Source organism: Oenanthe melanoleuca, chromosome 25 (genome assembly GCF_029582105.1).
Source record: "Oenanthe melanoleuca isolate GR-GAL-2019-014 chromosome 25, OMel1.0, whole genome shotgun sequence".
Classification (NCBI taxonomy): Eukaryota; Metazoa; Chordata; class Aves; order Passeriformes; family Muscicapidae; genus Oenanthe; species Oenanthe melanoleuca.
Window position 1 is genome coordinate 8,907,498 of NC_079358.1, and position 13,773 is coordinate 8,921,270.

The window sequence follows — 13,773 nt, forward strand, 5'->3', positions numbered from 1 at the left end:
GCGTCCAGGAAAAAAATTAAAAAAAAAAAAAAAAAAAAAAAAAAAAATAAAATGACCCACCGTGATGTCGTGCAGCCAGTAGTTGTAGAGGATGGCGCGGATCTCCACCTGCTCGTTCCTCACCACCGAGTAGGGCAGGCGCAGGTCGATGAAGAATTCCTTCATCACCGTGATCTCGTAGGGGTCGGCCACGCACAGACCTGGGGGTGGGGACATGGGGGGGCGTTTGGGGGGTGCCTTGTGTCCCCCTCAAGGTGGCCACGAGGCCTTTGGGGGAAGGTTGGGGAGTCCTCGTGAGGTTTGGAAGGTCCCTCAAGTTCCCTTTGGGTTCCTTCCAAAGGTTTTGGGGATCCATCAAGAGCTGTTGGATCTTCCCAAGGTTTAGAAGATTCCTGAAGCTCTCTTTGGACTCCTCCCGAAGATTTAGGGGATCTCTTGAGTTCCTTGGGATCCTCCCAAAGGTTCAGGGGATCCATCAAGATCCCAGAGTTCTCACAAGGTTTAGGAAATCCCTTGAATCTCAATGTTTAGGAGATCCCTCGAGTTCCGTGTATTCTTCCCAAGGTTTAGGGGATCCATCAAGAGTTGTGGGATTTTCCCAAGGTTTAGGAGACCCCTTGAATCCCAAAGTTTAGGAGATCCCCCAAGTTCCATGGACTCCTCCCAAGGTTTAGGGATCTCTTGAGTTCCACGGGATCTTCCCAAGGTTTAGGGGATCCATCAAGGTTTGGGGGCCACGAGGGGGGACTACAAGGTTGGGGGGCCTCCAAGACCCCATACCTTTGGAGGGGGAGAGGCTGACGGCCAGCACCTCCCAGGTGGTGATGGAATCCTTCAGGTACACGGGCAGCGTCTTGGCCGAGACCCTGGAGGGGACAGGAGTGACCAAAGGGGTCAGGGGGTGTCACCATGGGACTTCTGTGGTCCACAACGATGTCCCAGATCCACTGTGGGATCTCCTCCACCCCAAAGATGGCCCAGACCCACTGTGGGACTTCTGGAACCCCAAAGATGTCCCAAATCCACGATGAGACCTCCATGAACCCCAAAAACATCCCAAACCCACAGTGGGATTTCCATGGTCCCCAAAGATGTCCTAAACCCATAGTGGGTCCTCCCCAAACCCCAAAAATGTCCCAGATCCACATCTGGACCTCCCCAAACCCCCACAGATGCCCCAAACCCACAGACCCCCAGGCAGGACCAGGATTTTGGAGATGACCCCTCTAAGAAGCCCCGAGGTTGGACCAGGACATTGTTAGTGACCTTTGTCCGGATTTGGGGTGACCATAACCGGTCTCCGGACATGTCCGAGGGGGACGGGGACCCGTGGGGTGTTGGGGACCCCCCGGGGTGCTGGGGACAGTCAGCCCAGCTCACCCCAGCTCGTTGGGCGGCTCCGTGAGCTGCTCCACCTGCCACAGCCAGCTCTCGGGGAAGAGGCTCCGCGAGACGATGTCCTCGTCCGGCGAGAACAGATCGTCCTCCTCCTGGCCTGGGGGTGGTGGCATCGGCCCTCGCGAACGTGGCCGCAGGGCTGAGAGCCCTGGGCGGAGCCGGCATCACCCCGGTGTCACCCGGTGTCACCCCCGTGTCACCACAGTGTCACCCAACCCAGTGTCACCACAGTGTCACACCAGTGTCACTCACTGTCACCCCAGTGTGACCCACTGTCACCCCAGTGTCACTCGGTGCCACCCAGAGTCACCCCCGTGTCACCCCAGTGTCACCCAACCCAGTGCCACCACAGTGCCACATCAGTGTCATTCAGTGTCACTCCAGTGTGACCCACTGTCACCCCCGTGTCACCCCAGTGTCACCCAACCCAGTGTCACCACAGTGTCACACCAGTGTCACTCACTGTCACCCCAGTATGACCCACTGTCACCCCAGTATCACCCCGTGCCACCCCTTGTCTTGCCCAAGGTCATCCAACTGCCACCCAAGCATTGCCCAACGTTCATCCGAGGGTTGTCCAAGGATCACATAAGGAATGCCCGAGGGACACCCGACCTTCCCCCAAGGAATGTCCCAAAACCCACTCAAAGAACACCCAAAACCCACCCAAGACCCTCCCAACCTTCACTCAAGCACCACCCAAGGAACACCCAAGGAACACCCAAGGTTCGCCTGACCTTCATCAAGCAACACTCGACCTTCACCAAAACTTTGCTCATGAGAAATTCCTCAAATTCACCTGGGATTCACCAAGAACACCCAAAACCCACCCAAGGAACACCCAAAACCTACCCAAGGAACACCCAAGGTTCGTCTGACTTTCATCAAGAAACGTCCGACCTTCACTCAAGATTTGCTCATGAAAAACTCCTCAACCTCACCTGGGGTCCCACCAAGAAACACCCAAAACCCACCCAAGACCCTCCAAACCTTCACCCAAGCTCCATCTGAAGAACATCTAAGGAATGCCCAAGGTCCACCTGACCTTCACTCAAGGAAAGTCCAAGGAACACCCAAGAAACACTCAAGGTTCACCTGACATTCACCATAGAACGCCCGACCTTCACCCAAACTGCGCATGAGAAATTCCTCAACTTCACTTGGGGTTCACCACGAAACACCCAAGGAACACCCAAGGAACACCCAAGGTTCGTCTGACCTTCATCAAGCAACACCCAACCTTCACCAAAACTTTGCTCATGAGAAATTCCTCAAATTCACCTGGGATTCACCAAGAACACCCAAAACCCACCCAAGGAACACCCAAGGTTCTTCTGAACTTCATCAAGAAACGCCCGACCTTCACTCAAGCTTTGCTCATAAAAAATTCCTCAATTTCATCTGGGGTCCACCAAGGAACAACCAAAACCCACCCAAGATCCTTCCAGCCTTCACCCAAGCTCCATCTGAAGAACATCTAAGGAATGCCCAAGGTCCACCTGACCTTCCCTCAAGGAAAGTCCCACAGAACACTCAAAACACACCCAAGGAACACCCAAGGTTCACCTGACATTCAGCATAGAACTCTCGACCTTCACCCAAACTTTGCTCACGAAAAACTCCTCAACTTCACTTGGGGTTCACCAAGAAACACCCAAAACCCACCCAAGACCCTCCAAACCTTCACCCAAGCTTCATCTGAAGAACATCTAAGGAATGTCCAAGGTCCACCTGACCTTCACTCAAAGAAAGTCCAAGGAACACCCAAGAAACACTCAAGGTTCACCTGACATTCACCATAGAACACCCGACCTTCACCCAAACTGCGCATGAGAAATTCCTCAACTTCACTTGGGGTTCACCACGAAACACCCAAAACCCACCCAAGGAACACCCAAGGTTCGTCTGACCTTCATCAAGAAACGCCCGACCTTCCCTCAAGCTTTGCTCATAAAAAATTCCTCAATTTCATCTGGGGTCCACCAAGGAACACCCAAAACCCACCCAAGATCCTTCCAGCCTTCACCCAAGCTCCATCTGAAGAAAATCTAAGGAATGCCCAAGGTCCACCTGACCTTCCCTCAAGGAAAGTCCAAGGAACACCCACAGAACACTCAAAACCCACCCAAGGAACACCCAAGGTTCACCTGACATTCACCATAGAACACCCGACCTTCACACAAACTTTGCTCACGAAAAATTCCTCAACTTCACTTGGGGTTCACCAAGAAACACCCAAAACCCACCCAAGACCCTCCAAACCTTCACCCAAGCTCCATCTGAAGAACATCTAAGGAATGTCCAAGGTCCACCTGACCCTCCCTCAAGGAAAGTCCAAGGAACACCCAAGGAACACGAAAGGTTTACCTGACATTCACCATAGAACACCCAACCTTCACCCAAACTTTGCTCATGAAAAATTCCTCAAATTCACCTGGGGTCCACCATGAAACACCCAAAATCCACCCAAGGAACACCCAAGGTTCACCTGACATTCACCATAGAACACCCAACCTTCACCCAAACTTTGCTCATAAAAAACTCCTGAAATTCATCTGGGGTCCACCATGAAACACCCAAAATCCACCCAAGGAACACCCAAGGTTCTTCTGACCTTCATCAAGAAACGCCTGACCTTCACCCAAACTTTGCTCATAAAAAACTCCTGAAATTCACCTGGGGTCCACCATGAAACACCCAAAAAACACCCAAGGTTCACCTGACATTCACCATAGAACACCCAACCTTCACCCAAACTTTGCTCATGAAAAATTCCTCAAATTCACCTGGGGTTCACCAAGAAACACCCAAAACCCACCCAAGGAACACCCAAAACCCACCCAAGATCCTTCCAGCCTTCACCCAAGCTCCATCTGAAGAACATCTACGGAATGCCCAAGGTCGACCTGACCTTCACTCAAGGAAAGTCCAAGGAACACCCTCAGAACACTCAAAATCCACCCAAGGAACACCCAAGGTTCACCTGACATTCACCATAGAACGCCCGACCTTCACCAAAACTTTGCTCACAAAAAACTCCTCAACCTCACCTGGGGTCCACCATGAAACACCCAAAACCCACCCAAGGAACACCGAAAACCCACCCAAGACCCCCCCCAGCCTCCCCCTGCGACCCCAGACTTGCTTCTGGCCAGCCCGGCGCTGGGCGCGGCGCTGTGCTGCCGGCGCTTGGCCTCGATGTAGCGGCAGCAGTCGAGGAAGGCGCGGACGCAGCCGGCGCCCTCCTGGATGTACTCGCTCCTGCGCTCGCAGCTGTGCCCCATCGGGTTGTCCCTCATCCCGTCCTCGCAGCACTTCCGCTCCAGCTTGTCCGAGTACTCGGCCGCTGCCGGACAGAGGGACAGGCTGGGGCCGGCCCCTGGGTCTGGGGATGGGGAGCTCGGAGGGTGGGACGTGCTGGGGGGTTTTAGGGGGTGGGACATGCTGGGGCTCTCAGGAATGGGGAGCTCAGGGGGGTGGGACATGCTGGGGGATTTTGGGGATTTGGGACACTCTGGCGGGGGGTTTTGGGGTTTGGGACACTCTGGTGGTTCTGGGGAATGGGGACCTCAGGAATGGGGACCTCGGGGGTTTGGGACACTCTGGTGGCTTTTGGGAATGGGGATTTTGGGGATTTGGGACATTCTGGTGGCTCTCAGGAATGGGGAGCTCGGGGGATGGGACACTCTGGGGGGTTTTGGGGTTTTGGGACACTCTAGTGACTCTTTGGGATGTGGGGACCTTGGGAATGGGGACCTCGGGGGTGTGGGACACTCTGCTGGGGGGTTTTGGGGTTTGTGACACTCTGGTGGCTTTTGGGAATGGGGATTTTGGGGATTTGGGACATTCTGGTGGCTCTCAGGAATGGGGAGCTCAGGGGGGTGGGACAGGCTGGTGGCTTTTGGGGTTTGGGACATTCTGGTGGCTCTTGGAAATGGGGACCTCAGGAATGGGGACCTTGGGAATGCGGGACACTCTGGTGGCTCTCAGGAATGGGGACCTCAGGGATGTGGGACATTCTGGTGGCTCTTGGGGACATGGGAAAGTCTGGAGGTCTTTGGGACACAGGACACTGGTGGCCTTTGAGACAAGGGGACGCTGGTGGCTTTTGGGACATGTGACACTCTGGTGGCCCTAAGGGACAAGGGATATTTTGGTGGCGCTCAGGGACACAGGACACTGGTATTGACTCGGACACGGGACGCTCTGGTGGCTCTCAAGGACACTGGTGGCTCTCAGGGACATGGGACACTTTGGCATCTTCGGGGACCCTGGTGACCTTGGGGACAAGGGACACGGCAGTGCCACCTACCCTTGGTGCCCTTGTACTCGGCCAGTGCCAGCGAGCGGCGCCTGCGCGTGGCGGGCTGGGGACACTGGACCTCTGGGGACAGAGGGGACAACGGTCAGGACCCCCTGGTGTCACCCCCCCAAAGCTCAGGGTCACTGCCCCACCCTTGAGGTGTCACCTCTCCTGTCCTTGAGGTGCCACATTCCTGAAGTGTCACCCCCTCCATCCCTAAGGTGTCACCTCCCCCATCCCCAAGATGTCACTTCCCCCATCCCCAAGACATCATCTCCTGTCCCTGAGGTGTCACCTCTCCTGTCCTTGAGGTGCCACATGCTTGAAGTGCCACCTCCTGTCCCTGAGGTGTCACCTCCCCATCCCGGAGCTGTCACATGCTCCAAGTGTCACCCCCTCCATCCCTAAGATGTCACCTCTCCCACCCCTGAATGTCACCTCCCCCATCCCTGAGGTGCCACACCCCTGAGGTGCCACCCCCTGTCCCCAGGTGCCACCCCCTGTCCCCACCTGAGCGCTGCGGGGTGGACACCTGGACGTTGGTGGCCAGGCTCAGGCCAGCGTCCGCAAACACCCCGACGTTGTCCCGGCCACTGCCCGGCGTGCAGCCGATGTCACTCTTCTCCACCGTGTCCCAAACCTGCCACGGGGGACAGCAGGACAGCCACTGTCACCACCAGGGACAGCAGGAGAGCTGGGACAGCCACTGCCACCAGCAGGGACAGTGGGGACAGCTGTGACAGCCACTGCCGCCACTTGGGGACAGCAGGAGAGCTGTGACAGCTGTGACAGCCACCGTCACCAACAGGGACAGCAGAACAGCTGTGATGGCCACTGTCACCAACAGGGAGGATGGGGACAACTGTGACAGCCACTGCCACCACTTGGGGACAGCAGAACAGCTGTGACAGCTGTGACAGCCACTGTCACCACTTGGGGACAGCAGAACAGCTGTGATGGCCACTGTCACCAACAGGGAGGATGGGGACAACTGTGACAGCCACTGCCACCACTTGGGGACAGCAGAACAGCTGTGACAGCTGTGACAGCCACTGTCACCACTTGGGGACAGCAGAACAGCTGTGATGGCCACTGTCACCAACAGGGAGGATGGGGACAACTGTGACAGCCACTGCCACCACTTGGGGACAGCAGAACAGCTGTGACAGCTGTGACAGCCACTGCCACCACTTGGGGACAGCAGAACAGCTGTGACAGCCACTGCCACCAACAGGGAGGATGGGGACAACTGTGACAGCCACTGCCACCACTTGGGGACAGCAGAACAGCTGTGACAGCCACTGCCAGCACGTGGGGACAGCAGGAGAGCTGTGACAGAAGCTACCACCACCCCTGGACAGCAGGGACAGGGACAATTGTGATGGCCACCACCAGGGGACAGGGATGGCCACAAGGGCCACCACCAAGGGGACAGGGACAACCACAATGGCCACCACCAGGGCACAGCCATGACAGCCACACCCCTTGGGGACAGTGGGGACAGAGCCACCACGAAGGGGACAGGGACAACCACAATGGCCACCATCAGGGCACAGCCATGATGGCCGAACCCCTTGGGGACATCAAGGACAGGGCCACCACCAGGGGACAGGGATGGCCACAAGGACCACCACCAAGGGGACAGGGACAGCCGTGACGGCCACACCCCTTGGGGACATCAAGGACAGGGCCACCACCAGGGGACAGGGACAACCACGGTGGCCACCACCAGGACACAACCATGATGGCCACAACCCTTGGGGACAGCGGGGACAGAGCCACCACCAAGGGGACAGGGACAACCACAATGGCCACCACCAGGGCACGGCCATGATGGCCACATCCCCTGGGGACACTGAGGACAGAGCCACCACCAAGGGGACAGGGACAACCACAATGGCCACAGCCAGGACACAGCCGTGACCGCCACACCCCTTGGGGACATTGGGGACAGGGCCACCCACCCGTGTCTGGGTGAGCCGGTTCTTCTTGCTGAGCACGAAGACTCCCTTGTCCACGGCCACCAGCCCCACGTGCGCCCGGTGGTCGCCCTCCAGGCGCAGCCTCATCGGCGTCCCCGGCTCGTGCACGCGGTTGTCACCTTCTGTCGCCCCCTTCACCACCAGCTGCACCAGGACACGTCCCCGGGGTGTCCCCAAAAGCCGCTTTTTGTCACCCCCAAAACGCAGTTCGGGCCTCCCGGGGCGGTTGGCGGCCACGGGACTCGTGTCTGGGTCACCTGGGCCACCCAGGGCAGGGCCAAGACTCCAAAATCGCCCAAAGTGACAACAGATCCCCACCGGGGGACACCCAGGTCGCTCAGTGTCACCCCAAACTCTTCCAAAGGTCCCCAAGGCCCTCCAGGACCCCAAAAATTCCTCAAGGGCTCCAAAAATCCCTCAAGGGCCTCAAAAATCCCTCAAGGGCTCCAAAAATTTCACCCCAAACTCTTCTAAAGGTCCCCAAGACCCTCAAGGACTCCAAAAATACCTAAAGGACCCCAAAAATGTCACCCCAAACTCTTCCAAAGGTCCCCAAGGCCCTCAAGGACCCCAAAAATCCCTCAAGGGCTCCAAAAATCCCTCAAGGGCCTCAAAAATCCTTCAAGGACCCCAAAAATCCCCCAAGGACCCCAAAGATGTTACCCCAAACCTTCCAAAGGTCCCCAATAACCTCCAGGACCCCAAAAATCTCTCAAGGACCCCAAAAATCTCTCAAGGACCCCAAAAATGTCACTCCAAACCCTTCCAAAGGTCCCCAAGTCCCTCAAGGGCCTTCCAAACCCCTCAAGAACCCTCCAAACCCTTCCAAAATCCCTCAAGGGCCCCCCAAGGACCTCAAGGACTCCCCAAACTTTTCAAGGACCCCAAAACCTCTCAGGGAACCCCACAAGTCCCTCAAAAGCCCCCAGATACCTCAAGGACCCCCCAAACCCTTCCAAAAGTCCCTCAAGAGTCCCCCAAACCCCTCAGGAGTCCCCAGACCCCTCAAGGACCCCCCAAACCTCTCAAGGACTCCCCAAACCCCCCCAAGGATCCCCCAAATTCCTCAAGGACCCAAAAACCCCTCAAGGACCCCCCCAAACACTTCAGGGGCCTCCCAAACCCCTCAAGGACGCCCCAAAACCCCTCAAGGACTCCCAAAAGTCCTCAAGTCCGTCAAAACCCCCCAGATCCTTCAAGCCCCCCCTCCCAAGCCCATCCAAAAGTCCCTCAAGAGCCCCCCAAGTCCCTCAAGGACTCCCCAAACATCTCAAGGACCCCAAAACCTCTCAAGGACCCCCCAAACCCCTCAGGAGTCCCAGACCCCTCAAGGAACCCCACAAGCCCCTCAAAACCCCCCCAGATCCTTCAAGCCCCCCCCCAAGCCCACCCAAAACCTCCCTGACCCCTCAACGTCCACCTCAATGTCCACTCTGAGACCCCCTGACCACCCCCCGGGTCCCTGGGGACACTTGGGGACACTCACGGTGCCCATGCAGGTGTCCTTGACATCCACCCAGACGGAGTCGGCCACGATCTCTCCGGGCAGGACGTGGTAGAAGGCGACCACGCGGAAGGAGGGGACGAGCTCGGGGGTGACCGGCAGGGTCATGGTCACCAGGCTCTGGCCGGCCTCGTGCCGCTGCCGGCCGGCGCGCACCACGCGGCCCTTGCTCAGCACCTGCCGGGAACGGCGCCGTGGTGGCCACCCCGACCGGCCAGCGGGCCAGGGGTCACTCAGGGGGCCAGGGGTCACTCTGAGCTCCTCGGGGGGCTGGGTTGGACTGGGTTGGACTGGGCTGGACTGGGTTTAACTGGGTTTAACTGGGTTGGACTGGGTTGAACTGGGTTGGACTGGGTTGGACTGGGTTTAACTGGGTTGGACTGGGTTGAACTGGGTTGAACTGGGTTGGACTGGGTTGGACTGGGCTGAACTGGGTTGGACTGGGTTGGACTGGGTTGGACTGGGTTGGACTGGGTTGGATTGGGTTGGACTGGGTTGGACTGGGTTGAACTGGGTTGAACTGGGTTGGACTGGGTTTAACTGGGTTGGACTGGGTCGGACTGGGTTGGACTGGGTTGGACTGGGTCGGACTGGGTTGGACTGGGTTGGACTGGGCTGAACTGGGTCGGACTGGGTTGGACTGGGTTGGACTGGGTCGGACTGGGTTGGACTGGGTTGGACTGGGCTGGATTGGGTTGAACTGGGTTGGACTGGGCTGGACTGGGTTGGACTGGGTTGGACTGGGTTGGACTGGGTTGAACTGGGTTGAACTGGGTTCAGGACTCCGGGGGGGGTTGGAGGTCGTTAAGCCAATCACGTGTAATGTGGATGATTAAGAAGAAGTAAGTCGGGAATTTTGGGGGAGTTGTAATGGTTCTAGAGAGTGAAAGAATTCTAATGGGTGAAGGAGGGGTGGAGAAACTGGAGGTCTAATTAATCAAGGAGTGGTGGAGAAAACAGAATTCTAATTAATTAAGGATTGGTGGAAAAACTGGAACTCTAATTAATTAAGGATTGGTGGAAAAACTGGAATTCTAATTAATTAAGGAGTGGTGGAGAAAACAGGATTCTACTAGGTGAAGGATTGGTGGAAAAACTAGAATTCTAATTAATTAAGGAGTGGCGGAGAAATTAGGATTCTACTAAGTTAAAGAGTGGTGGAGAAAACAGAATTCTAACAGGTTAAGGAGTGGTGGAAAAAAATAGAATTCTAACAGGTTAAGGAGTGGTGAAGAAACTGGAATTCTGACAGGTTAAGGAGTGGTGGTCTGAGTTTGCATCTTGTTGGAAAAATCCCATGTAAGAGTTTGTACTGGGGAGAGTTGTTGCTTTTTAGCCATTGTGGCTTTTAGCCACTTTTGTTTTGCCTTTTGCCAGGGCTTCTAGCCATTCACTTATTATTACTATTAGAATATTATTATTATTATTATTATTATTATTATTATTATTATTATTATTATTATTATTATTATTATTATTATTGTTATAGCTGTTATTGTTATTATTACTATTACTATTACTGTTACCATTACCATTACTTACTATTACTACTACTATTACTGTTACTGTTACTGTTACTGTTACTGTTACTGTTAATATTATTATTTTTTTATTATTTTTCTTATTCTTATTTTTATTTTTATTATTATCATTATTAGCCCCTTTGCCATCACTTTTAGCCATTGCCCATCTAAGTCCTATTGAGACCAACATGCTTGTAGTTAATAATCTTTTTAACTATCAGCTACTTATTCAAGAGAACCCAACAAATCAGGAGCCCAGAGCTCCAGAACTGGTGCGCTGACCGCTGGATGTCCAGATCCTCATGGTCAACCAGAATTAATGCCCTGACCACCGGAGGTGTGAGAACCTCGTGGTCAACCAGAGTTAATGCCCTGACCACCGGATGTCCAGATCCTCGTGGTCAACCAGAATTAATGCCCTGACCACCAGAGGTCCAGAACCTCGTGGTCAACCAGAACTGGTGCGCTGACCACCAGAGGTCTCAGAAACTTGTGGTCAACCAGAGTTAATGCCCTGACCACCAGAGGTCCAGATCCTCGTGGTCAACCAGAGTTAATGCCCTGACCACCAGAGGTCCGAGAACCTCGTGGTCAACCAGAATTAATGCCCTGACCACCGGAGGTGTGAGAACCTCGTGGTCAACCAGAATTATGCCCTGACCACTGGAGGTCCAGAACCTCCTGGTCAACCAGAATTAATGCCCTGACCACCGGATGTCCAGAACCTCGTGGTCAACCAGAACTGGTGCGCTGACCACCGGAGGTCTCAGAAACTTGTGGTCAACCAGAATTAATGTCCTGACCACAGGAGGTTCAGATCCTCATGGTCAACCAGAGTTAATGCCCTGACCACCGGATGTCCAGAACCTCATAGTCAACCAGAACTGGTGCCCTGACCACCGGAGGTCCGAGAACCTCGTGGTCAACCAGAGTTAATGGCCTGACCACTGGATGTCCAGAACCTCGTGGTCAACCAGAATGAATGCCCTGACCACCGGGGGTCCAGATCCTCGTGGTCAAGCGGCGTGGGAGCGGCGGTCAGCCGCGGGTACCCACCAGGTAGGTGAAGAAGGGGACGGAGTTGCGGACTTGGTTGTTGCTGGTCTTGAGGTGGAAGTTGACGGCCAGGTTGTCGCCGGGCTGCAGCTCGGTGCCGGCCACCGCCAGGTGCAGGAAGTTGCCCGAGCCGGCCTGGCTGCGGTAGGCCTGAGCGGTCATCTGCCGCCAGGCCTGGCGCTCGGCCGGCAGCCCCGGCTGGGCGGTCCGGACCTGTGGCAAGGGACACGGCGGCACTCGGTCACTCGGCCACCATGGAGAGGGCTTGGGGGTCGTGGGGTGTGGTGGTCATCACGGAGGTTTTGGCCACTGAGGAGGTTTTGGCCACTCTAGAGGTCTTGGCCACCACTATGGAGGTTTTGGCCACCACAGAGATCTTGGTCATCATGGAGGTTTTGGCCACCACTATGGAGGTCTTGGCCACTGTGAAGGTGTTGGCCACCATAAAGGTCTTGGTCATCATGGAGATTTTGGCCACCATAAAGGTCTTGGCCATTGTGGAGGTGTTTTGGTCATCATGGAGGTTTTGGCCATTGTGGAGGTTTTGGCCACCATTGTGGAGGTCTTGGCCACCAAAGAGATCTTGGCCATCATGGAAATTTTGGCCACTACGGAGGTTTTGGCCACTGTAGAGGTCTTGGCCACCACTATGGAGGTCTTGGCCATCATGGAGGTGTGGTGGTCATCACAGAGAATTTTGGCCACTATGGAGGTTTTGGTCACTGTAGAGATCTTGGCTGTCATGGAAGTGTGTTGGACATCATAGAGATTTTGGCCACTGGTCATTCTGGACATCTTGACCACCAGTCGCCTCAACTTTGGCCATCCTGTCTTCTGGCCAGCGATGAGTGACCACCATGGATGTCCAACCCATCCTGGTCCCTCAATCCTGCTGTCTTGACCTTTGAGTGACCACAACCATTGGTCACCCCGGACATTTTGACCACCAAGCACCTCCACTTTGGCCATCCTGTTTTCTGGCCAACAATGAGTGACCAGGATGACCCTTGACCACCATGGATGTCCAGCCCATCCTGATCCCCCAATCCTGACCCTTGAGTGACCACAACCATTGGTCACCCCGGACATCTTGACCACCAACCACCTCCACTTTGGCCATCCTGGTTTTTGGCCAACGACGAGTGACCACCATGGATGTCCAGCCCCTCCTTATCCCCTAATCCTGCTGTCCTGACCTTTGAGTGACCCCAGCCATTGGTCACTCCGGTCACTCAGGCCACTCACGGTGATGGGGACGCTGTCCTTGTTGGCCGGCATGTTGAGCACCAGCCTGGCCGTGCCGTCCCGCTGGGTGGACACCGGATCCTGGAACCCGTCGGCCTGGACGGTGACACGCGGCGCCGGCGACCCGTCGGGGTTGGTGACAAAAACCTGCAGGGGACACCGGGGGACACGGGGACGTTACGGTGGGACATGGAGAGAGGGAGGGGACAGGGGGACAGGGTGGTGGCACCAGGAAGGGACACTGGGAAGGGACAATGACACTGGGAAAGGGACAATGACACTGGGAAGGAGTGGTGGCACTGGGAAAGGGACATGGGGAAGGGACAATGACACTGGGGAGGGACAAGGACACTGGGGAGGGGTGGTGGCACCAGAAAGGGACACTGGGAAGGGGTGGTGACATTGGAAAGGGGCACTGGGAAGGGACAATGGCACTGGGAAGGCATGGTGGCACTGGGAAGGGACACTGGGAAGGAGTGGTGGCACCAGGAAGGGGTGGTGGCAATGGGAAGGGAAAATGACACTGGGAAGGGACACTGCCACCAGGAAGGGGACACTGGGAAGGGACAATGATACTGGGAAGGGGTGCTGGCATTGGGAAGGGACACAGGGAAAGACAATGACACTGGGAAAGGGACCCTGCCACCAGGAAGGGCCATCCTGGTGGCACAGGGACACCCCACAGCCCCCAGCCCCTCCCAGGTGACACAGGGACACCACCCCCAGGGGCCCTGCGCCACCACCCGGGGCCACCGCTGTCCC

The 13,773-nt window shown here is 55.9% G+C and overlaps 1 protein-coding gene and 3 long non-coding RNA genes across 7 annotated transcripts in view; 2 read left to right on the forward strand and 2 right to left on the reverse strand.

The window, feature by feature from the left end:
- The window catches only part of C3 (complement C3), a 39,302-nt gene that overhangs the window by 17,346 nt on the left and 8,183 nt on the right, over nucleotides 1-13,773 (reverse strand). For 2 of the 4 annotated variants that reach the window (XM_056510461.1, XM_056510460.1), the window contains 10 exons: nucleotides 13,012-13,158; nucleotides 11,767-11,979; nucleotides 9,170-9,364; nucleotides 7,666-7,827; nucleotides 6,212-6,341; nucleotides 5,711-5,782; nucleotides 4,544-4,744; nucleotides 1,381-1,495; nucleotides 781-866; nucleotides 61-200 (listed from right to left, as the gene is read on the reverse strand). In XM_056510461.1, coding sequence (XP_056366436.1) covers nucleotides 61-200; nucleotides 781-866; nucleotides 1,381-1,495; nucleotides 4,544-4,744; nucleotides 5,711-5,782; nucleotides 6,212-6,341; nucleotides 7,666-7,827; nucleotides 9,170-9,364; nucleotides 11,767-11,979; nucleotides 13,012-13,158 — 1,461 coding nt within the window. Of the gene's footprint in view, nucleotides 1-60; nucleotides 201-780; nucleotides 867-1,380; nucleotides 1,547-4,543; nucleotides 4,745-5,710; nucleotides 5,783-6,211; nucleotides 6,342-7,665; nucleotides 7,828-9,169; nucleotides 9,365-11,766; nucleotides 11,980-13,011; nucleotides 13,159-13,773 lie in introns of all 4 variants that reach the window. The other 2 variants (XM_056510459.1, XM_056510458.1) reach the window with 1 other exon arrangement.
- On the forward strand, nucleotides 1,657-4,105 carry LOC130263109 (uncharacterized). Its single transcript, XR_008842291.1, has 3 exons — nucleotides 1,657-1,683; nucleotides 2,981-3,759; nucleotides 4,002-4,105. It is a non-coding gene; the product is annotated as an uncharacterized LOC130263109 (long non-coding RNA).
- On the forward strand, nucleotides 2,406-2,961 carry LOC130263119 (uncharacterized). The gene is made up of 3 exons (XR_008842304.1): nucleotides 2,406-2,487; nucleotides 2,607-2,726; nucleotides 2,948-2,961. It is a non-coding gene; the product is annotated as an uncharacterized LOC130263119 (long non-coding RNA).
- Nucleotides 2,416-3,286, reverse strand: LOC130263111 (uncharacterized). Its single transcript, XR_008842294.1, has 3 exons — nucleotides 3,217-3,286; nucleotides 2,711-2,763; nucleotides 2,416-2,493 (listed from the first exon to the last, which is right to left on the reverse strand). It is a non-coding gene; the product is annotated as an uncharacterized LOC130263111 (long non-coding RNA).